Source organism: Periophthalmus magnuspinnatus, chromosome 11 (assembly GCF_009829125.3).
Source record: "Periophthalmus magnuspinnatus isolate fPerMag1 chromosome 11, fPerMag1.2.pri, whole genome shotgun sequence".
NCBI classification, from domain to species: domain Eukaryota; kingdom Metazoa; phylum Chordata; class Actinopteri; order Gobiiformes; family Gobiidae; genus Periophthalmus; species Periophthalmus magnuspinnatus.
In genome coordinates this window covers 22,193,371-22,217,763 of record NC_047136.2, presented here as the reverse complement: position 1 = coordinate 22,217,763, position 24,393 = coordinate 22,193,371, and the positions used below count along the sequence as shown (strand labels likewise).

Here is a 24,393-nt window from a genome sequence, read left to right as displayed (position 1 = left end):
CGCTTTGAACTCTTAACCACATTTATATTCTGACTTATGTTTTTTCTAACTCCCTGTATCTTTCTCCTCAGTAAAGACAGTGGGCCCAGTCTTCTGGCGTCTATGAGTTTCTCGTCCAGCTCGCCGTCGCCCGCCTCCTTCAGTGAAGCTAAAACAGGAAGTGGGTCTCTGCTCAATGGACCAATGCCGTACTCTCAGCCAGGAGAAAGCATCAAGGTCAGAGGTCATATGCCGGTTATGGAGAGACCATAGACTGTATATATAAATGGACATAGCTAACCTGCTAGCCGCCAAATAGGAAGTGACCATGGACGCGCTTCCAGCTCCACTGACTCTGGCTCCAGTTCATTTTACATTGAAAAATTGTTACGTTCAGCTGCCTGTCTCCGGATTGGCTCTTTGGTTGCTTTGATACGGGGGATGGGATTCGGCTCCAAATTGGCCCCTATAACTGCTGGCCTCAATGAGCTTCATTTGGCTGAAATTGTGTGATGTCACACTCACTTAGTCCACTTCTTTATACAGTCTATGGGAGAGACATGTTTATTTAAACATTTACACCCTAACTGGGACTGGGCTTTCTGTCATCTTTATACAAGGTTTATATGCTCAATACTGTGAATGAGTTTTACACATGTAACAGTCTAGGGCGACGCTCACTGAAAGCGGTCAGGAAAACGCAGAATATTTTAACCTGATTGGTCGAAGTGTCACAACAATGGAAAAGGCCAAGAAATCAAACTTTTGTTACATCCAGTTGAGAGAAAAGCACAGACATCTTTCCCTCCACAAACTCAGCGCTTACCTTCTGCACATGTTTTCAAAAACAAAACAGTCCTATCTATAGTCTAATCTTTCAGTGTACTAATTCTGATCAAACCTAGCTTTAGAACTGGACATGGGTCCCCAGGTGCTGCATTTTTGTCGCCCATGGCTCCTGGGAGGTTGCTCCTGTAGCATTGAAGGCATGGGTCAAATCCAGAGGGAAAATTTCCCAAGTATACCTTATATAGAGTGCATAAAAACATGACCCGTTGCTAGCTTACCTATCATCTGTAATGTGTTTGTGATGTTTTTGTATGTGTTTTTGCCCCAGGAGCCTCTGAGCAGCTTGAAGTCGATGGCCGAACGTGCCGCACACAGCTCAGGGTTAGAGGGGGACGTGCCCTCACTGCACCTGCCGGCAGGTACAATGCACTAATCCTCTGGTTTGATCATATATGGGCGTGACACATACAAACCAGGTGACATCACGACATTTTTCATTCTTTAATCAGATCAAAGCTATATGTCAAGATAGAAGGAGAAAAAGGTGACATGGAAATTTTGCGGTGTGGTTGACTGCACTAATATAGAACCATAATAAGATATAATATAATCTGGTTCAATAATTTTACATTGTCTCTTTATATTTTTGTTATAAATACTGTTTACTTGTTTCAGATTACATCACAACATTTAATAGACCAATAATATTTAATAGAGATGGGTCAAAATGCAACTTTTCATTGGACTGTAGTGAACAAAGTGATATTTCTGCACTATTGTCTGTATATTCCTATCCTTAACTGGTACAATCAAAATAGTGTACTTTTTAAAATTGATGGCATAAAACTAATTGTGAATCCAGGCCTGTGGTGTAAACTGTAGCTGTCCCCTCTCTCTGCAGACATGTTCTCCAGCTCCACAGCCCCCTCCGGCCCCCCCTCCGCCCCTCAGCCCTCTCTGTCGGAGGTGAACATCCCGCCCTCTCTGGGGGTCTGTCCTCTGGGCCCCGTCCCTCTGTCCAAAGACCAGGTTTACCAGCAGGCCATGGAGGAGGCCGCATGGACGCACATGCCCCATCCGTCTGACTCCGAGAGAATCAGGTTTTAGCTATTTTACCATTTTACAAATATTGTGTTAAGGTGCTGTATCAGATTTTTGCTCTGTTAAAAATGTGAACAAGCAGAACTAGTACATTTTAAACGGTTTGCAGTGGTCCAGAGTTATTCCTCACTTAGTTTATGCTTTCCCAGCATCCTAATTATTCACCACGATGAGTTTATAAGCATAACTTTCAGAGACCTGAAGAGTTTTGCTATGCTATCCCACACTTCCTGATTACCGAACAATAAAACTCTTGATTGGATGCAAACACAAAAACATTGGACTCGATGGCCATGTTGTTATGTTATAATTTTGTGTTTTGGTTCAGAAGACAATTATCCAAAGAAAGCAGAATGAGCCTCACATGACTCACATTCAATGCTGAAATCCAGTTGGTTTAAACCCAACAGGAGTCTCTATGACTTGAATTGTCACTACCTAAACTCCAGCACCTGCAGCCAATAATGACTCAGTGCTAGTGCAGCCTCTGCAACTCAGTGAGTGAATTCTGGAGGTTCTGAGCTTTCCCATGAGGAGTGTCCATAAACTGAGAATGAGAAATGTTTTTATGTGTTCTCTGCAGGTGAAGGCTCTGGCCACCCAGGTTCAGCTTTGATTTCAGTTGCTTTATTTAAACCAGTGAAACCTCAGGGCAGGCTACACACCCTCCTGTTAATAGACTGTTGTCATTTACCACTTTATTCCTGGTTAGTTTATAATGGATTCCCCGAAATCCCACACTCCCACATTTTAGCTTTAAACAGGCCTGCTAAAACACATTGAGTCAGATGGCGTACACTTTTTTGGCCTTGTGGGTTGGGGCTCTCCTTTAAAACCGACCGTGGAACAATAGAAACTGTGCAACAAGAGGATTTAAGTGAGTGCCTTTAAATGTCAATAGTGTCTGTGTGGGCTGAGAGCAAAGCACCAGCGGACACAGCGCTAATGCAGCTCTGTTTGTGTTCAGGTAAAAGCAGACTGAACATCATCAGTACATACCAGCATAATTACAAACCTATGTGAGCTGTTTTATTTAAGACAAAATTTTATATGTACTGCTTTAAAGACACAATATGTAACTTTTCCTTATCACCACGGAGACGTTATTGCTGTCTGGCCTGGAATGTTTCATAGTATGGCACTAACTACTTCTGAACTATATGTGGCTCCAGAGTACTGGTCGTACCAGCAAAAAAATACATAATAATGAAGAAAAAAACATATGTAAGTCGCATTTTTTGGAGAAATTTATTGTACAAAACCCAAGGCGAAGAACAGACATTTTATCTTTAAAGGCAAGTTATTAAAAATAATAACAATACCATAGAGAGGAATAGGCTGAATAGCAGCACAGCACGATAACATAACACATTTATATTTATTCAGCTACATGAAGCATAGACAATGAACTGAGTACCTGTCTGGTATGTTAACGGAGACATCCATCCATCCATTTTCTTCCGCTTGTCTGGAGCCGGGACATGGGGGCATCAGTCTAAGCAGGGACTGCTGCCCAAACTACCCCTCACCCCAGACACCACCTCCCAGGCCAGCTAAGAGACATAGTCTCTCCAGCGTGTCCTGGTACTTCCCCGGGGTCTCCTCCCAGTGGGACATGCCTGGAACACCTCCCTAGGGAGGCAGGGCCACCTGAGCTGGCTCCTCTCGACATAGAGGAGCAGCTGCTCTACTTTGTGCTCCTCCTGTGTGATTGAGCTCCTCACCCTATCTCTAAGGGAGCGCCCAGCCACCCTGAGGAGGAAACCTGTTTCGGCCGCTTGTATCAGCAATCTTGTCTTTCGGTCATTACCCAGAGTTCATGACCATAGGTGAAGGTGGGAACATAGATTGACCCATAAATCAGGAGCTTTGCTTTTCGACTCAGCTCCTTCTTTACCACAACAGACCGATACAGCGACCGCATCACTGCAGACACTGCACTGATCCGCCTGTCAATCTCATGCTCCATCCTTCTCTCACTGTGATAATGCAGCTTTCTGTTTTTGTTCAGGCAAAAGCAAACTGAATACATCATCATTACATGCTAGTATAATTACATACCAGTGTGATTAGGAGTTTTAATTGGGTCACAATTTCATAATTTACTACATTAATATACATTAATATAATATACTACGTGTATATTTACTACACAGTGCACAAACATGTCACCACAGAGATGTTTTTGCTGTGCCTGGAATGTTTAATAGTATGGCATTAAACTTGGGGAGCCATGGTTTTTCAGAATGATGAAAAATTAGGACTGTTGCCATAGCAATTAACAATGTAAGACTAAATGTTATAACCTTTTAATGGAAAAAAAGTCTTAAATGTCTTGTATTTATTCAATTATAGATGTTCTTATAGCTCAGACATACATTCTGTCTTTGAATTGAAAGTAGTTTTTTTATTACACTCTGTAATAAAAACACACTACTGTTTATACACTCTGTATAAACAGTAGTGTGTTTTTATTACACTCTGTATAAACAGTAGTGTGTTTTTATTACACTCTGTATAAACAGTAGTGTGTTTTTATTACACTCTGTATAAACAGGAGCATGTTTTTATTACACTCTGTATAAACACTAGTGCAGTTCGTTGGTCCTATTGTCGTGCGATTGTTGGCTGCAGTTTCGGTGACTAACATCCAAATGCCTGATAGAAACGGAGCAGATAATGTGGGATTGTCTAAAAATACTCTGTTTGTGGAAAAGTACATCTGGTGACTGAACTTTCCGACTTTGTGTGAATCCATTTGGGATATTGATCTATTCCGGTCAATAACTTCACCGGATCTAGTGCACTGTCCCCAAAAAATCTCACAAAAAACAGCTACTGCAACCAATTATATTGGGTCTCATTTATAGTCACTTGTGTTGTAATTCTGACAGAATCGTTTTTTGTTATATATAATAGTTGAGCACTGGGTGAATCAGATGGTTATTCAGTGCTAAACGCAATAATTAGTAGTTAGAGTTAGAGCTAGAGTTTAGTTACTGTGTCAAAATAAGATCAAAACACAACTAAATTTGGACTGGTGAAATGGTGAAATAAAAATACCAGGATCATGTAAAGTGGGTTAATTAAAAAACTTTAAGACCAAAATGAATAGTGTGACAGCAGCACTTACAGAGACAGGAGCAACACTTTTTTCAATAGAAAGTGAATTGGAGCCAGAGTCAGTGGAGTTGTAAGTGTGCCCATTATCTCTTCCTATCTGGCTCGCGGGTTAGCTATGTTATACAGTATATGTATATACAGTCTATGGACAAGACATAAATCCCACAAGATTACCTCTCAGATCAGATTAACAGTGCAGATATCTTTAAATATTTTTCAATCCTTTGTCTTATTTTTTTCCTTATAGTAACAGTAGCAGTAGCAGTAGTAGCAGCAATGTTTGATTTGATACAGACAGACTGTGCGTGACCCTGATTTGCTAATCCGCCTGTCAATATGAGGACTCTACATATCATTATACTAATACTTTTACACAGAAGAATGACACTGCAAAGGGGTAGCATTGAGGTGATCCTGTCTTCACTTTTGGTTATACTTTGTTTCTATTGAATTCCCCTGTACTAATAGTTTCCTTGTGTGCGTGTTACAGACAGTACCTGATGAGGAACCCCTGTCCCACGCTGCCTTTCCACCACCAGGTGCCGCCACCTCACTCAGACACTGTTGAGTTCTACCAGAGACTGTCCACAGAGACGCTCTTCTTCATCTTCTACTACCTGGAGGTCAGTGTAATGCTTTACTTTGTCCCAACAGAGGAGTTGTATTTTGTTTCATCCACACTAGTTTCATTAATCATGTTTAAAACGTTGTCTTTCTTTGAGCACACACAAATCACTCCGGTTCACTCCACAATTTTCCCTACATTGTGAACGGAATAGAAAATCAACTGGAAGTCTAATGCACCCAAATGTTGTCCATTTCAAACACATGGATGTATTACCATTACATCCTCAAAGCTAAATGGCTGCTAAAAAGCTTTTTTGTTCATAGTTCATGCCTATTGCTGTCAGCAGAGGGAGCTCTAACAGAAAATCTAATCACTTGGAAACAGGGACCTGTATTTTCCAAACAAATTTGAAAATACACATGTTAAGGTTTCTAAACACTTGTTGAAAAGCCATTGAAAGGTCAAGATAATGCATGATCTGTTCACTTTAATACAAACAGTGTAACATTTTGTATACCATTCTGAAGATGGACCACATTCTCCTCACATTAACCAAACCCATGTTGCACTCTGCACAGGGCACTAAGGCCCAGTATCTGGCAGCCAAAGCCCTGAAGAAGCAGTCGTGGAGGTTTCACACCAAGTACATGATGTGGTTCCAGAGACATGAGGAACCAAAGACCATCACCGACGAGTTTGAGCAGGTGACACAGAACTCACAATCTACAAAACTCTGTAAACCAACACATTTTAAAGGGGTTGGTGATACAGCGATGTTTTTCTCATATGGATCAATCACAACTCTCGATTCAGTTTAAGTTTGTTTTTTTTGTTTTTTTGCATAAAAACAAATAAATATGGTTTTAAATCTTATTTTCACAAACATAGACATAACATTCCTTAAAAGACTGAACTCTGCTCCAAATCATTTAGCAGAGAATCATCTTTAGACATTTCAATTAAAAAGGCTCAAGCTGATCCTCGGCGGTTTGAAACTGTTGCATCTCTATTCAATTAAAATCTGATTATGTTCTGTCTTCGTGTCATTGGGCAAGACGGTGTTAATCCATGCTGGTGTATGAGTGTGCCTTTGTTATCAGCATGTATTTCATGTGTTCACTTTACATGCACCACTACTTTTTAAAATACTTACTTATTAGTTTTTTGGGACTGTACCAGTTTTTTTTCACATAATAGAGTTAAATTAACAGAACAGATATATTGTAAAAGCAGCTCTTGCCCAAGGAGTTGGAATGAGGCCGCCAACCTTAAAACCTTCAGATCAGTGGACAAACGCTCTACCAACTGAGCCACTGTTGCATGCTAGTAGAAATTAAAAAAAAATTCCAATGTTTTGAGTTGAAAATGAAATGATTCCTTGTGCTTTATTCTAGGGAACATACATTTACTTTGACTATGAGAAATGGGGCCAGAGGAAGAAGGAGGGATTCACGTTCGAGTATCGGTATCTGGAGGACAGGGACTTACAGTGACCCCACCCCCTGACACCTCACAGCGGGACGGTCCCAGGGACAGACACACCGCCTCACCACAAGGGGGCGCACACACAGAGAGAGACAGGGGGGTCCGACCTGATTCCAGACCACATTCCTCTGCTGTGCTCGGGACAGGCCTGGACGGGACGGGGGCAAACATGGACACTTTTCTAGCCCTCCCCAAAATGTCCCACTGCTGTCGACTTCTCACCAGGCACCACACACATCACAACTGGATTCTTTTTGGCTTTTTCATCTCTGTCAGTTTGGTTGGCTTTAAAAATATTTAGTTTTTATTTTTATTAACCCCTTTAAGAACCAAAGAAACTGGTTTAGTCCCATTTTTAGTGTGGAAACGGCAGCTAGACTAGAAGCTCCTAACACCAATCCTTCCTTTGACTTGGCTGACTCAGACAGTGGCAGTTCTGCAGCGGTGGGGCAAGAAATGATCAAATGTGATGTTTTCCCAGGAATTTTGAGTTTTTATTTTAAAATCACATTTTTACTATTTTATAAAATCAAATTCAGAAGATAATGTTTTAAATATTTTGTTGTAAAATGTATAAAGGCCTCTTAAATAACATTTTTGCTTTAATTGTGCATTTTATTCTTTTGAAGTACTAATCTTTGAAAACTATTTACACATTTATAAATTTGGATTTTTCCATAAACTCAAAATATTCTAATATTCAGTCAGTTTATTCTCAGATTTTATACCCACTGAGTGAAACATTTCTGAATTTAACTTAAGCCCATATTTGAACACCAATATTATTCAGCTTGATAAGAAGAAAAAAAGTCTTGTTACAGTCGCAGAAGAAAATTACTTTGTAAACTCTGTAAACCAAGAAAACCCATCCACTTCATGCAGTCTGTGAAATGGGCTTCAAATCCTTCAAAATACTGTGGATGATTTTCTTTTCCTGCTATTACCCAAAAACCCATTAACCATGAAGTTAAATAACAACCTAAAAATCTGACTGCATTAATTACACATATTACACTATTTTCTGATCTATGTTATAATGTTGTTTCCTCTTCACAAACAGACCTGAAGTTGTGTTTTGTTCTATTCACACATGTTTAACACACAAACCCTGCATATTTAACCCTGAGTTCGTCTCTTAAACAGAAAACGTGTCATGGACATGCTCCACTGTGCAGGGTTGAATTTATCCAATCTCTATGAAACAAAATGTAGCGGTTAATTTGAAAATTCCCAATTAATGACATCACATAGTGGAGCAGAGCTTTTTGAGCTTTGGAGACGTAGACAAACTAATAAAGTATTACTCAAACATGTGAATGAAACAAAACACAACTTCAGGTCTGTTTTTGAGGAGGTAACAGCATCGTAAATCCTGTTTAAAGTTCACAAGAGTCAGTTGTGTGTAATATAGGACCTTTAATACAAGTTCTATTCAGCATGTAACATGTAACAGAAGATTCAGAGTTATGGTAACCCTACTTCAATGTAAACTATTAAGAGTAAAATGTGAAGATAACTCATATTTCCACGTTCTTGCCCCTCTGCTGCCTCCAAACGGCTCACAGAGCTGTGTCTCATCACTGGACAGTAAACAGGTGAATGCAGTCCGTAGGTGTGCACTCTGCTTTAGTTCTTCTCTCACATGAAGAGGTCCTGCTGCCATTGTGGAGTGGGTTTAAAAATACCAGCTCTGGCCCACTCGATCGCCCCGGGCGGAGGAGTGAGAGAGCGCACAGGCGTCATGGTGATAGTCAGCACCTGGTGGGCAGGTGCACATCGCATCTGCCTTTTTAGGACTTTTATATGAATGGAGAGATGACATAATGTACCCAGACTGAAAGAGTTATACAGGGAGCTAGACCTTGGCAGCTTTCCCTTAAAGGTGCATTACGTAACTTTTCTAGTGGGGGGTCTGCCACCTACTTGTGTCCATGGAGATGTTTATTGCTTTGCCTGAAATGTTCCACGATATTATATTAAATGTATCTGAGTGGCATTTATTCAATTGTAGGTTGTAATGCTGAAAATATTATTACAGCAAGTGGGGTCACCTCACCTGAGACCTGACCTCGCTCTGCCACCTGCTTGTCTCCATGGAGATAGAGAAGTATACGTTTTAATGCCATACTATGGAAAATTCACTGCAAAGAAATGCCATCACCATGGAGAGAAGCAGGTGGCACACCCTCCATCAAGAAAGCTACATATTGCACTTTAAATGGAAAAGGACATTGTTAATTAGTCCTCTCACAATAAAACGTTTAAAGTTTGATGTTTCGGAAAATATTGTGATAAACAAAAATATGAAGATACTTTAGATACCACATCTTCAGTAAATCTTGAGATGCAATAATGAAATAGCTCAATAAAACAGTGAAGTAGTATCTATAATATTATATACAAATATGTAAACTATACAACCGACTAAAACTCAAGCGTTAATGTTCACAGCAGGATCAACAGCGCTGAATAAATCCCATGTAATTAATCATCAAGTTCTTTGTGTTTAGACTTATACTCCTTCAAATGAATTCACCAGTTCACTCGACTTTCAAAGTAATTTTTTTAAACTACATCTTAAAACGTTCTCTTATCTTTTTTGTATGTGGCTCACTGGGAGGGCATCTGGCATAATAATTTACAGAACGATTTGCCTGGTAAACTGTGAATGAAAAAGGGAGCAAAGTTTTATAAGATTTTTAATTTTGTACGCTTTTAGGTTTTATATTTAGTTTTTGTTTTGTTTTTTATTTACCACAGCAAACCATCTGCATCATCGTGCATGTATAGAATTTAAACCGGATGCCCTCCCTTGTCTACATTTATCCAGGCTATTGGCTCGTGACCTCATTGATTTTTGATACCTTAACATAACATTCCTATTGGGAGTTTTCAAAGTGTTTTCCGTTGGCTAACTTTGTCCTGGTTCGTTTTTAAACTTTTAGCTTATGCATGAGTGTTGTGCTTTTAAATTATGTATACTTTAATGTGGTTGGACAAAGTGGGATTGGCAGTGGAGTTCTTGTACCTCGAGTGAACTGGGACTTTCAGATTGGAGTTAGCAAAAATATGGACAAAAATTACTATATATATATTTGCAGATATTTTTACAGTCAGAATTGTGCTAAAACCTATAATTACTCCCTTAAAGTGTGAAATTAAACATAAAATGGCCCTTGTATATTTTAATACGCTGAAGAAGATGTTGACAAAAATATCTTCTTAAAGCTCCACTATGTAACTTTTATGTTTATCCATACATCTTGTGTTCATAGACATGTTATTGTTGGAATATTCCATAGTATGGCTTTAACTATCCTGCATTTATTCAACTGAAAAACATGCCTCTACTGAGATTGACCTGAAGTGCTTGTGTCTGTTTAATGCCATACTCTGGGTAAACAGTGACATCTCCATGGAGACTGGCAAGTGGCAGACCCTCCAATAGAAAAGTTACATAGTGCACCTTTAGTTTTTTGAGTATCCTGATCATGGTAATTTGTCTGTCCATTATAAACCTGCTAAGATGTGTCTTTAAATGTATTTTGTGAGTTTTAAGTATCAGACAAATGAGAAAGGACTAGACCATTATTTTATACCCAAGTTTGTCCCATTTAAGCTCCGTTACACTCATATATACAGTAACAATAGACCTCATACTATGTTTTCATTTCTTTTTTTCAGCAGGTTTTGGCTCTGACGCTGCACTGTTATTTTCATTTTTATATTTGACAGTTTGATGATATTTCACCCTCTGTAGACAAAGGCTGGATACATTATGTCTTCTCTCTCCACCAAGAATAATAATGAGGTAATAGGGCTCCGAATAAGAAATAAACAAATAATCTATTCTCTTCTCTCCTTCTCTCTCTCCTCTCTTACCCTCTCTCTCTTTTCTCTCCTCCTCTCTCTTTCCTTCTCTCTTCTCCCCTCTCCTCCATTCTCTTCTCTCTCCTCCCCTCTCTCTTCTCTCTCCTCCTCTTTCTTCTTGTCTCTCCTCCCCTCTCCTCCACCTCTCTTCTCTTTCTCCTTCTCTCTCTCCTCCCCTCTTTATTCTCTCTCCTTTTCTCTCTTCCTCTTTCTCCCTTTCTCCTCTCTCTCCTCTCTCTCCTCCCCCCTCTCATCCCTCTCTCTCCTCCCCTCACTCCCTCTCCTCCTCTCTCTCTTCTTCTCCCTCCTCTTCTCTCTTCTCCTCTTTCCTCCCCTCTCTCTCCTTCTCTCTTTTTCCCCCCTCTCTCTTCTCTCTCCTCTTCTCTCTCCTCCCCTCTCTTCTCTTCTCTCTCCTCCCCTCTCTCCTCTTCTTTCTCCTTCCCTCTCTCCCTCCTCTCTCTTTCTCTCTCCTCCCCTCCCTCCTTCTCTCTACTTCCCTCTCTTCCTCTCCTTCCTCTTCTCTCTCCTCCCCTCTCTCCCTCCTCTCTCTTCTCCCCTCTCTTCTCTCTCCTTCCTCTTTTCTCTCCTCCCCTCTCCCTCTTCTTTCTCCTTCCTCTTCTCTCTCCTCCCCTCTCTCCCTCCTTCTCTCTCTTTCTCTCTCCTCCCTCCTTCTCTCTACTTCCCTCTCTCCCCCTCTTTTCTCTCTTCCTCTCCTCTCTCTTCTCTCTCCTCCTCCTCCTCCTCCTCCTCCTCTCTCTCCTTTAATCTCCACTTTCATAAATCACACTTCACACCAGGCCCAGTGTCCACAGCAGAGTCCACTGTCTGAGGTCAGTTTCACAGACCCACTGCCCCAGGACCCTCAGAGGTCAGAGACGTGCCTCAAACTGGTCTAAACGCTACAACAGCCCCTGTAATGACACAAATATTCTGTTTATGGGTTTAAGCTTCTGTTTATAGGCGACATTTTGAGGATTTGTCACAGTTCCTCACACTTTATACAGTCGTTCTGATACTGATATTCTCTACACTTTCTAAAATGAGGTCCTGAAAACGACCTCACTGCTGTTGTAAAATGCAAAGCTATTTTCATCTGGTGAACTGTAGTTGGTGCTACATTTTTTCTTTTACTAGAAAAATACTCATTTAAAGACATACTTTTTTTTTCTTTTTTTTTTTTTTTTGTGGCCAAATCTAAAAAGGTTGCTACAAATCATAATCTTCGTTTTAGAAGAATTAATTGAAATTTACAAGATCCTAGTTGAATTATTTTTATTTTTTTAGTTAATTTTTTATTAATTTTTTTTTTGTTTTTGTCATAACAATACCAAACTAATTCATGATTTCTATTAGTAACGTCTCCCCAAATGCTACTTTGATTCAAAATATTCCTGGACATTGCTTCATTAACTCGTTTCAGACCAGTTTGAGGTACTTTTGTGAATCTTTGACTCTTTTTATTGTATTTTTTCGTGGCCACTCCTCATGTCCAGGTAGAAGAAGTTTCCTTATTTCTCAGGAAGTGTCTTTTCAGAGGAAATTGCCAGCAGCTTAGAACAACCTCCTACAATCACACGTGTGTTCACCAAAGGCTCACTCTCTCTACACCAGTGACCCTGTTCATTTGAAACGTTTCATTTCCAAACTGCACCTGAACCTACCACCATATATTTCTTATGTGTTGGATTCATTGTCGTAGATTGTATATTTTTTCTTTTTTTCCAGAAATGGGGAAAGCGTTTTAAAGCCGTTTTTTTTTTTTTTTAAAGTGGCTCACTTCTGATGGGACAGTGGGGTTTTCTAGCCAAACGGATTTGACTGACAGCTCTGATTTTAACCCTTCGTTTACCTTTGAGCGTCGAGAGGAAAAACCAGCTGAAATGTGAATCTCTCTGCTCTCGTGTTGTATAAACTGGTTTAGTTTTGTCATCTGGACAATATGGAGTTATGTCACGGTCATAGTGGCAACACACACGTAATAAGGACATAACCATGAATAAAGGATTGTAAAATATTAATAAAAGAATTACTTTTCAGAAAATACACCTGGTTTGTGGTTCTTGTACCGGTTTGCACATTTCAGCCTGGAGTTAATTTTATTACCAGAAACAAACTCAGTAGAGTGACTTTGGACTCACTTCCGGATCCATCGACTCCAATTCACTTTACATTAGAAAACTGTGGCCCCTCTCTCTGTAACTGCTGCTATCAGACTCGTCATTTTGGTCTTAAATTGTTCGTATTAACCCACTCTACATGATCCTAGTGTTTTTATTTCACTATTGTGTCTGTAAATCAAGATATGAACATTAATAACAGACAAATCCGGTGCCTTTTTTCCCCAAAGTTTAGCTTTAGCTTTAGCAACAGGCTTGATTGACAGTGTTGCTAAGCGCCCGTCCCCTGCCAAACCAGTGGTCCCGGCGCTACGGTTCATTACAGAATTGCAAATATGGAACTCGTCTCCAAATCCGCCCCTATCACTCCTTCTACTATAATGACTGGAGCCTATCATCTGCTGGTCACCATGCAGATGTTGCCGCTTTCCCCAGAATGTTCCACAGTATGCTATTAATTTCAGGAATACATGGATCCAGCTTTTTCTGTTCTGTCGATACTTTGGCTTTAACTATGTGACGTTACCCGATATCAACCGATACCAGCAGAGATAGAAAATATAATTGATTTCCTTAAAACACAAATGATCCCAATGTGTAACTGTTGTTTAGCGTTTAAAGTAATGACAGAACCGCTTGAAAAAAAATATGTCTGAGGTGTTTTGGGCCAACACTGTTCAGTAAATCGTCTTATTACAACAATTCATAGACCAAGATGGGATATTGACTCAACCGATATCAACTCAAGTTATATCGACTCAACTGATACCCGATCCATCAACATTTTCAATATCAGTATCATATCTGTGCATCTCTAATAAATTCACCATTCTCCATGGAGACATGTGAGTGATGCCACCAGGCCAAGTTATAAGTCAGATCTGTGGAAAGGTGACCCAGCGCATGTTTTTCCAGTGTCATTTTTGAGCAATAAAAACATATGCAATTGAAAAAACCTTGCAGGATATATACATTTAATATCACACTGTGGAACAATGCAAAACAATCAGCTCCCATAGATGAATGTTGTTGTTGTGTCCTTGGGCAAGACACGGTGCATCTTTAAAGTTTAATAATAAAGAATAAAGGTTCTCTTGAGTGACTTTAATAATTGTCTGTCAGTATGTATACCTTTAGAATAATATATGGAAACGTATCATTGGACAGAGCAGTGAACTTCCATTGACCCCCATTTTGTAGCTGGAAAAATCCCGTCAGGATCTGATCAAATCCGATACATTTTTCCATACCTCTTCAACTCTAAACAATGAAACTTTGTGAACCCACTGATCACATGTAGTTATATAAACATGTGAAACTGCCACAGAGTAGTACTAACGCGTGTGTACACAGCTGACTTCCTAAAAGCGTTACCGTCCCATACTGGAATAATATAGTCCCAGGTAAAAGGCTCAGGGTCTCAGGGTCTGTAATGTTCAGGTTAGGAGAGTGACGGCTGACGCAAATGTAGTACAGGCTTTCACCGCTCACTCAAACCACTTCTGATCTCAAGTGTGTAGCACAGAAGTACGTACAAACAACTGCTAGTACTGTTGCCCTGTTAGTGTTATGTAAGTAGGACTGATCAAGTATTCAACTTTTAACATCAAGCAGCACTGTGCAACTTTTCTGGTGGGGTTTGAATTCATAGTAATCTTAATTGAGCACAGTTTTGGCTATATCTGTTTGTCAGTGGTCTATGTCGTCTTATCCTCCTGAGACCTGGCGTCCTCATATGTGGACAACGCGTTTTGGGTTGTCTAGGCCACAATGCAAATTTTTAGAAGAAAAATAAAGGCATACAAGAACAGCAACAATGTAAATATATTATATATATTCATTTTTTTAACAGTTTAGAATGTTTAGAATATTTTTATTTATTTATTTTTTTTATTCCTGCTCCTGTCAGCAGCTCTTCACATGAGACACATTGTTCCAAGAGGCACAATTGTTGTTTCTCTTTTTGTTTTTATTCAGGACGGATGTTCCTGTGTTCAGGGTCTTAATAAATAGGTTTTGCAAATCATTATTCAACTGTTTTATCAAAATGAGTAAAATGTCCACATATGAGGACATTTGATTGACATAATTTTTTCTCAGAAACTACATAATGTAAAAAGATAATTCTTTGTATTTACACTTATCAGGTCCCAGTCAGCCCAAATAAGAAAGAGAAATTAATAAAGCATGTCATGCAAGAGCTCGGGTCTCAGGAGGTTAACTCGGAAGGTAAGCAAGTCAGGGCCTGGTCAGTACTTGGATGGGAGACCGCTGGGAATAACAGGTCCCAAAGTGAAGTGGCTGTGGCTTTCACACACAAAAATCAAGACTGAGACTTTCCCTGCATCAGTGTTCAAGTCATTTGTCACTTTGATAAGCACAGTCTCAGTGCTGTGGTCTAAAACCTGACTGGAAAACATCAAGGAGTTGTACATTTAGAGAAAGTTAATAAGTTGGTAAATAACTTTTTCGATTGCCTAGATTGCCTGGAAACAGCAGATTTGAGATTGGTCAGTAATTGTTCAGTACTGTGGCCTCACGATTGGTCTTCCCTAGGAGAGGCTTGATAACTGATGTTTTCAAAGCTCTTGTGAATGTTCCAGACTGAAGTGACATGTTAACTATGCAAGTGAGTGGTGACAGCAAAATATTGAGCACAGACTTTAGGAATTTAGTGGGTAACACATCGAGGCAGCATCTAGATGGTGACGATCTCTTGGACAGTTTTGTCAGTTACAGGTGCAAAGTGAGTCCACTTTAAGTGTCTAGGTGGGTGCTGGGTTGTTATTTGCTTTGTGGAATTGATGTAATTTTTAGTGCCCTGAACCTTGTCATTAAAGAATACTGCAAACTCATTGCACTTAGATGTGGAAATTAGTTCGAATGGCAGCAGAACTGGAGGGTTTGTTAATTTGTTTACTGTTGCAAACAGGACACAAGACAAAATATGACTTTTCCTTGAGGTGCAATGACACACATAGAGCAAAGTCAGACCCAGAAACTTAGACCTCCGCCGGCCCTCTGCTCACCCCACATCTGGAGCTCTGTCCTGGGGTGAGTGAGCTCCGATCTGCCCTACATTCATCCAGTCTGGAGCCAAACAGCACAACAAGCACATATGGCCCCACGCCCCTCTCCATATGCCGGGACAGGGGCAGGGACAGGGGCAGGTGCAAAGCAGGGGCAACAGCTGCAGACATCAAGAACACGGGCAGAGACAGGGCAGGGGTAATAGGGGGTGAGAAAGGAGGAGAGGAGGTGAAGAGACGAGATAAAGGATGTGAATGTGAGCTAAACTATCTAACATAATCTGATTCATAATTTGAAGTTAATGCAGTTTGAAAGTTATAAATGTGATATCTGTAATGGATTTACTACAAGAATTAGAGAAATAACTAAATTAAATCTGAAGGAGCGGTGCAACAAACACAATCATTTCATATTACTGGCACCTGCTTGTCTTTTTGGAGATAGATACACATTTTTATGCCATACTGTGTAATATTATAGCCAAAGGAACAGCATTGCCATGGAAATGAGGAGGACTAACCATACTCAAGGATACGAAAGAGTCAGGCTTGTGGAGAGGCAAGCCCGCTCAGAGTAAGGACGCATGTTTTTCTCTGTTTTCAGTGCAATGAGAAAACCCCAAATGAATAAAACATGCATTTATGTTATGTCTGGGTTTTTTTGGGAGAAAAGTTACATACTGTGGCTTAAAATCCTCTTTCTTTTCACACAGATTTGATCCGTATTTGTGTACATATTTTTACTGGACAGTGGGCAGTTCTCCGACGCACTCCTGTCTGACCCCAGGCGTCTGACTCATGTGTGACTGGACTCGGGTCTCTGGTCTGGGATGAGAACCACGTCAGACCCCCTGAAGTCCCCAGGAACCACCCCCTCTGCGTGGGAGCCCTCCGCATGCACCCGGCCCAGATCTGCACCGCTGCCTCAGACCTACTGGTCCTTTTCAGAGCCTAGAATGAGATGATGTCATACTCCCAGATGAAGGGCAAGAGAAAGATTTCCCCATTGATTACACTGTGCTCCGCCATGACAGTCTGATGTTTCTATTAGACCCAAGAACTCACTGTATAACAACAATAATCTGCATTTTAACTATATGAATTTTAGTAGCCTATAGAATGTTGTGATGTCATCTGAAACCTAGAAATACAACCAGACCTGACCAGAGCACAAACACAAAATACAGAACTGCCAATTAGACTTTTTAATTATGTTTTACTTTTTTTTTTCCCCCCGCGAAGTATCAGCTTTATTTTTCACAATTATTCTATGTTTTTTGCTGTAAAACCCCTCACCACACACTTTATACACTTTTCTCACACAGGCATTAGCGTTTTCTCACATTTCTCTCTCGTTTAAACTCTCTCAAAGTTCAAACCGTCGTAGGCGTCTTTGTCGGTGCAAAACGTTTCATCGACATTGTGGGTTTTGTCGGGGAGAAAACAAATTGCAAACATACAGCACTTCAGAGTCACACTGCGATCCAACGTTTATGTAAATTTGGTTGAACACATTTTGTACTGTACAGGAGACACTGATATTTCATTTTCGTTTCTTTTTTTTTTTTATTATGTTTTACTATTTAGTCATTAGGCAAGATGAGTTTATTGTATACCACAATCGGTACACAAAGTAATTCAAAGTGCTTTACGGAATAAGAAAGACATTAAAATCACAATACGACAAATCAAAACATAACAGAACCGTTGGAGCCTGGATTTAAACATTGTCAAGAACATTAAAAGTGAATTCCTGATTTTTAGCGTCTTTAAAAACATGTAAAGTTAAGGTTCACTTTACTGTCCCTGTCGAGAATTGTATCTTCTGCATTTGACCCATCCTTCATGTGGGATCAATAATAAGAGACAGTCACTGTTAATATTACGTTTGTACAATTGGAATACTTTAGAATAGACCACCCACCCACTGTATATTTTTCACTATTTTATTATCACGTTACAATAGTTGGACATTTTTATTTTTGGTAATTTTGTGCACATAAAGCAAAGTAAAATAATATTTTTAGTCAGGAGATAAGCAGACGACTCACGCAGGCAGGTGAAGGCAACTCGTGGGGGCCTCGCTGGTCCAATTGAAAAAGTGTGCTCAGACGTGAATGGCGTGGTCACAGAATTGTCTCTTGTATTTAAGTGCATACGGCAAATAAAGGAAGAAAATACCAAACTCTCTCAAGCTCCTTTTTCCGACCAAATGTGCTACAAATCTTGGGGGCTCGTCCGGGATGGAGAAAGACTTCTGAGAGTGTCTTTCCACCGCCGAAGCACCGAACAACTTTCCCGTTGACGGCCACGCGCATTCACGAGGGAGGCGCGGCACCGCGACGCACGGCAAAATGAGTCTCGAAGAGTTAGCGGAGCAAGTGTCACAGCAGCTCTGGGCGCTGAAGCTGGATGAGCTCAAAGAGGTGAGCGCGCGTGCTAAAGTTGACTACCGACATGCAGCGACCAAACGGGCAGTTATTAAAGTCATCATAGACTCAATAGACAATGCAATTGAAAACGAGGAAAGTGAAGCGGCAGAACAATATCTGAACATGTTGCTAAGTTTAACCAAAACGGGCACAAGTCTAACCAATGCATCTGAAGCAGAAAATATTGAGGAAAGAACGACTGGAGTGCCAATCATAGATCAAGCACCTGTCAATGAAACTCAAAGGCTAAGTGATAGAGCAAGCATCCTTTCTCTACAAAATGAGCCCTCTGTCCATACAAACACAAGTTTGCCTACAAACAGGCTCCAAGAAGTCACAATCAGAAGAGAATTCAAAATAAGTGGCCAGATTGGGGAAAAGGGACAGAAAGATAAGCTCTCATTCACAAATCTCATGCACCAGATTGAAAGAGGCTTAGTTAAAGGGCACAGTGAAGATGAAGTGGTTGAAGCTGTTGTCAAAGCCATTAGCCCAGGTTTGAGTTTACGAGACATGCTTGAAGTTAAAAGTGACCTCACATTATCACAGCTAAAGACTATATTAAAGGGGCACTTTAAAGAGGACAGTTCAATGGACTTGTATCACAAACTAGTCAATGTCACCCAAGACAGTCGTGAATCTCCCCAGAACTTTCTTTTTAGGGCAATAGAACTTAAAGAGAGACTTTTCCTGGCATCTAAAGAGTCAGGCTCAGATGATCAGTACAGCCCAGGAGTGATCCAAAGAAAATTTCTGAGGTCAGTCAGCACTGGACTTATAAGTGATCACATTAAGTTTCAGCTAAAGCCTTATTTAGATGATCCTACAGTAACGGATGAGATTCTCATTGATAAACTGAATGAAGCGGCTAGTGTAGAGTCAGAGCGTCAGTCCAAACAGCGCAAAAATGCTGTAAACAGAGCTCCAAAAGTAAATGAGCTGCAGGCAGAAGCACAAGCAGGACAGACTCAAAGCAAAACTGTTTCTGAAATGAGAGTAGGAGTACAGGACCAAGCTGAAGTTGTCAAACCAAAGGCACGCAAAGCTCCAGCACCTTCCAGCCCTCGAGATACTGAGTTGTATGAAACAGTGAATTTGCTCAGAGAGGAAATGGCGGACATAAAGAAAAATCTGCAGGACCATCAGCAGCGTACCACTCCAAGTTTCAAGCGCACTCAGCGAAGGGCGTGCAAAGCATGTGAAGAAAGTGGGCAAAGTAATCACTGTGAACACTGTTTCAAATGTGGATTATCAGGACACTTTTCAAGGGGGTGCAGAGGAACACGGAGTGCTGCTAACCGGTCAGAGACAGTAAATGTTAAACCCCACAAGGTGGCGCCATCCACTCTTTCCCCAAAGAAATCCCTTGAGTCTGAAAACAAAATGCAAGAGCTACTGTTGGACAGAATTAAACAGCTTGAAGCTCAGCTGGAAAACAGTAACAAAACACACCAAGGGGTGAGTGCCACTTATGCAGATCCAATGTCCTCACGCTGCCATGCTAAACTTCACGCCCTCATTGGCAGAAAGTGTCTGGTAGACTGTTGTTTTGAGGGAGTATCTACAAAAGCGCTATGGGACACTGGTTCGCAAGTAACCATCATCAATGAGAGCTGGCGTAGTACTTACCTGCCTCACACTGTGACTCGCAACCTACAAGAGCTTCTGGGGGAAAATGAAACTTTAGTTGGTAAGGCAGCAAACCAAACAGTCATTCCTTTCTCGGGCTGGGTTGAGTTAAAGTTTAGGCTCAATACATCAAACCAGGGTGCACAAGAACTGTTAGCTCCAGTTTTGATTTCAAATGAGCCAGGTGTTGCGGAGCCACCAATAATTGGCTATAACATAATTGAACAGTTAGTCAAAAATGGGATGGAGCAATACCCAGAGTTCACCTCAGCAGCTGTGCAGGAGGCATTCTCACTTGATTGTGCAAAGACTGAAATATTCATTCAGCTGGTTACGAAAAAAGATGACATGAGGGAGGGGATAGTGAGAGTAGGACAGCCGAGAGTAACTATTTCCCCAGGTCAAACACAGTTGGTCAAGTGCAGTGTACGCAGATATCCTTGTGCAGCAGAACAAGATGCTTTATTTGAACCAGTAGATAGCTCAAAGTGGCCTGAAGGACTAACTCTATCTGAAACAGTAATAAGTGTACACAAGGGAGGCTGGTCTAAAGTGTCTATTCCAGTTTCTAATGAGAGCAGTCGTGACATTACTCTAACATCCCGTACTGTGTTGGGCCAACTCCAACAAGCTAAAGCTATCTATCCAGCTCATGCACAACCTTTGCAGACTGAGCGACATGAGAACACTTGCTGCACCAAAACCGAGAGTCAAAAGTACAGTGTAAGCCCCGCTCAAGAGCAGAACAAGGAACTGTGGGATCCACCGGTGGCTCTCGACCATCTGACACCAGAGCAGCAAGACAAGGTACGTGCAGTATTAAGAGAAGAGTGTCAAGCTTTTTCAGAAGGGGATCAAGATGTTGGCTGTATCCCGTCACTCAAACTAAAGATCCGACTTAAAGACACAACTCCTGTAACACGCACGTACACCTCAGTACCCAAACCACTTCACAAAGAGGTGAAGGAATATTTGGAGGACCTTCTGAATAGAGGATGGATACAAAAGTCTCGCTCTCCTTATTCCTCACCACTGGTGTGTGTTCGCAAAAAGGATGGGACATTGCGACTGTGTGTGGATTATAGAGAACTAAACCTTAAGTCCATACCAGATAGACACCCCATTCCCCGTGTGCAAGACATCCTAAACAGCTTATGTGGCAGTGCCTGGTTTTCTGTGCTAGACCAGGGGAAGGCCTACCACCAAGGGTTCCTGGAGGAGGAGAGCCGACCCCTCACCGCCTTCATAACACCGTGGGGCCTGTATGAGTGGGTCAGGATCCCCTTTGGCCTTTCCTCAGCCCCTGCAGAGTTCCAGCGCAGCATGGAGGAGTGTCTAGCAGGTTTGAGAGATGAAACATGTCAGCCATATTTGGACGATAACCTTGTACACAGTAAAACATTTGAGGACCATTTACAAGATCTGAGAGCAGTGCTGTGCCGATATCAGCAGCATGGTGTCAAGCTAACCCCGAAAAAGTGCGAAGTTTTCAAAAACAAAGTTAAATTTCTGGGGAAGATTGTGTCTAAAGATGGGTATACTATGGATCCAAGTGAGTTGGCACCTGTGCAAGCGCTCAAAGACCGTAAACCTATAAATGTTGGAGAACTGAGAAAGATTTTAGGGTTCATCTCCTACTATCGCCCTTATATCCAGAACTTCTCACGTATTGCCAGACCATTGTACAGTTTGCTGTCAGCTGAAGGCACACCCAAGGTCTCCACGCAAAAGCTCACAACAAAAATACCCAGCAGAAAACAAAACAAGACAAATCAGTTGCCCTCAAGCCAGCCTATTACATGGACTGAGCAGCATCAGAGTGTGCTTTGTGAACTCATTGACCACCTCTTGCACCCTCCAATACTAGGCTACCCTGACTTTGAGAAACCGTTTGTGCTGCACTGTGATGCGTCTCAAGAAGGCCTTGGGGCAGTACTATATCAGAGACAGCAAGGTAAACTAGCAGTTATCGGCTACGGCTCTAGGACATTGACTCCCCCTGAAAAGAACTATCATTTGCATTCCGGCAAATTAGAATTCTTAGCATTGAAATGGGCCATTTGCGAACGGTTTAGGGAGTATCTTTATTACGCCCCATCATTTGTCGTTTATACTGATAATAATCCCTTAACCTATGTCCTGTCATCTGCTAAGCTCAACGCCACAATGCACAGGTGGGTGGCCGAACTTGCTGATTTTGAGTTTACCATCAAGTATAGGCCAGGCAGATCTAACGGGGATGCGGATGGGCTGTCGCGAATGCCACTTGATATGAACCAGTACATGCTAATGTGTTCCAAAGAGGTTGAGCCAGATGCCATTGCCACAATAACCCAAGCCGTCCATGCAGAGTCACAAAAACATACTCCTTGGCTGTGCCCCATCACAATCACCACAGCTTGCACTCAAACAGAATGTGTGACTTCCTCCATAGCAGCTGTCACTGAGCAGGATCTGAGGAAAGCTCAAGAAGGAGATCCGATCTATGGAAAAGTGAAAAACTACATTAAGACAAAACAGTGGCCTCACAATAAGGGCAGGGGACAACACGATGAGTTAACAGTGCTGAAAAAGGAAAGAAACTGTACATTGACAGCAATGGACTCATTTACAGAAAAACTGCTACTGGTTCCCAACTGCTCCTTCCCAAAGTGTTCCACCCACTAGTGTATAAAGAGCTACATGAAGAAATGGGTCACCTTGGGGTAGAGCGGACCCTAGCACTCATTCGTGAGAGATTCTATTGGCCACACATGCAATGGAATGTGGACCACTATGTCACTAAGGTATGTAGCTGCCTCAAACGCAAGCGCCCTAACAGACCAACTAGAGCACCCTTAACCAACATAGTGACCACTCATCCTTTCGAGTTAGTGTCGATAGACTTTCTACATTTGGAGCCAAGTAAAGGGGGTTATGAATACATCTTAGTAGTCATGGACCACTTTACAAGGTTTGCCCAGGCCTATGCATGCAAAAACAAGTCAGCCAAAACCGCAGCCGAAAAACTGTTTGGAGACTATGTTTTAAAGTTTGGATTCCCTAGCAAGCTGCACCATGATCAAGGCAGGGAGTTTGAAAACAAGCTGTTTTACAAGCTCAAAGAGTACTGTGGCATCCTAGGTTCACACACAACGCCATATCATCCGGCTGGGAATGGCCAGGTAGAAAGATTCAATCGAACATTGCTTTCCATGTTAAGAAACCTGCCTGAAAATGCTAAAGCTGACTGGAAGAGCTCACTAGACAAAGTTGTGCATGCATATAATTGTACGCGCAATGAGGCAACTGGGTTTTCCCCCCATTATCTGCTCTTTGGTAGGAGCCCAAGGCTGCCCATTGACATCATGTTTGGTCTGACCCCTGGTGACGATAATGAAGAATGCACATCCCATAGTGAGTATGCTGAAAAGTGGCGTAAGCGGATGTTAGAAGCTTACAAAATTGCATCCAAAAGTGACAGTAAAGAGCAGGTACGAGCAAAGAGTTATTACGACAGAAAAGTATATGGAGCAGAGCTACAACCAGGAAGCAGGGTGCTAGTGCGCAACTTCTCTCAGCGAGGTGGCCCAGGGAAACTCAGGTCTTATTGGGAGGAGAAAGTCCATGTCATAGTTGAAAAGAAACCTGACATCCCAGTTTATGTCATCAAACCTGAAAGAGGCCCAGGTAAAACTCGAGTCATTCACAGAAACTTGTTGCTGCCCTGCGACTATCTGCCTATTGAAGAAGATGTTGTGTTAAAAACGCCAAAGTCCACAAATAAAAAGAAAAGTGTGAGAGAAGCTGTGAACGATATTTCAAACGAAGAAGACTCTGAAAGTGAAACAGAGTGGCAAGCCATCATTTCAAGGCCGTTGGAGCATCCCACTTCATCCAGAGGACGCCTGAGTGCCAGTGCAGAGGAGTTCCATCCACAACCAACCCCTAGACATCACGACACGAGCATCAGAGAGGAACATCTGACACGGGGCTCCGGAGGTGCACCAGAAAGTCAGCTAAGCAGTGATGACAACGCGAGGGTCGAGCCGGAGGAGATGGTGCCTGGTGACGCCGATGATAGTCCTGCAGCATCATCAGATGAAGCAGACGAACCAGCCATCACGAGACAGTATCCTTTCAGGCAGCGAAAGCCACCTCAGACCCTTACTTATGACACATTAGGTCAGCCTTCTCTTACAAATAGGAAAAGTTAAGCTCGATGTTTGATTAGTTTATTAGTTAACTTGTTCTACACTTGGTTTTGTGTTATGTTTCACCGTATGCACGTA

The 24,393-nt window shown here is 41.5% G+C and overlaps 1 protein-coding gene across 1 annotated transcript in view; it reads left to right on the top strand.

The window, feature by feature from the left end:
- The window catches only part of cnot3b (CCR4-NOT transcription complex, subunit 3b), a 39,299-nt gene extending 31,668 nt beyond the window's left edge, over positions 1-7,631 (top strand). The window contains exons 14-19 of the mRNA XM_033975341.2: positions 72-216; positions 1,097-1,187; positions 1,670-1,868; positions 5,483-5,615; positions 6,139-6,264; positions 6,955-7,631. Coding sequence (XP_033831232.1) covers positions 72-216; positions 1,097-1,187; positions 1,670-1,868; positions 5,483-5,615; positions 6,139-6,264; positions 6,955-7,053 — 793 coding nt within the window. The 3' untranslated portion in view covers positions 7,054-7,631. The remainder of the gene's footprint in view (positions 1-71; positions 217-1,096; positions 1,188-1,669; positions 1,869-5,482; positions 5,616-6,138; positions 6,265-6,954) is intronic.
- Positions 7,632-24,393: the final 16,762 nt, after the last annotated feature.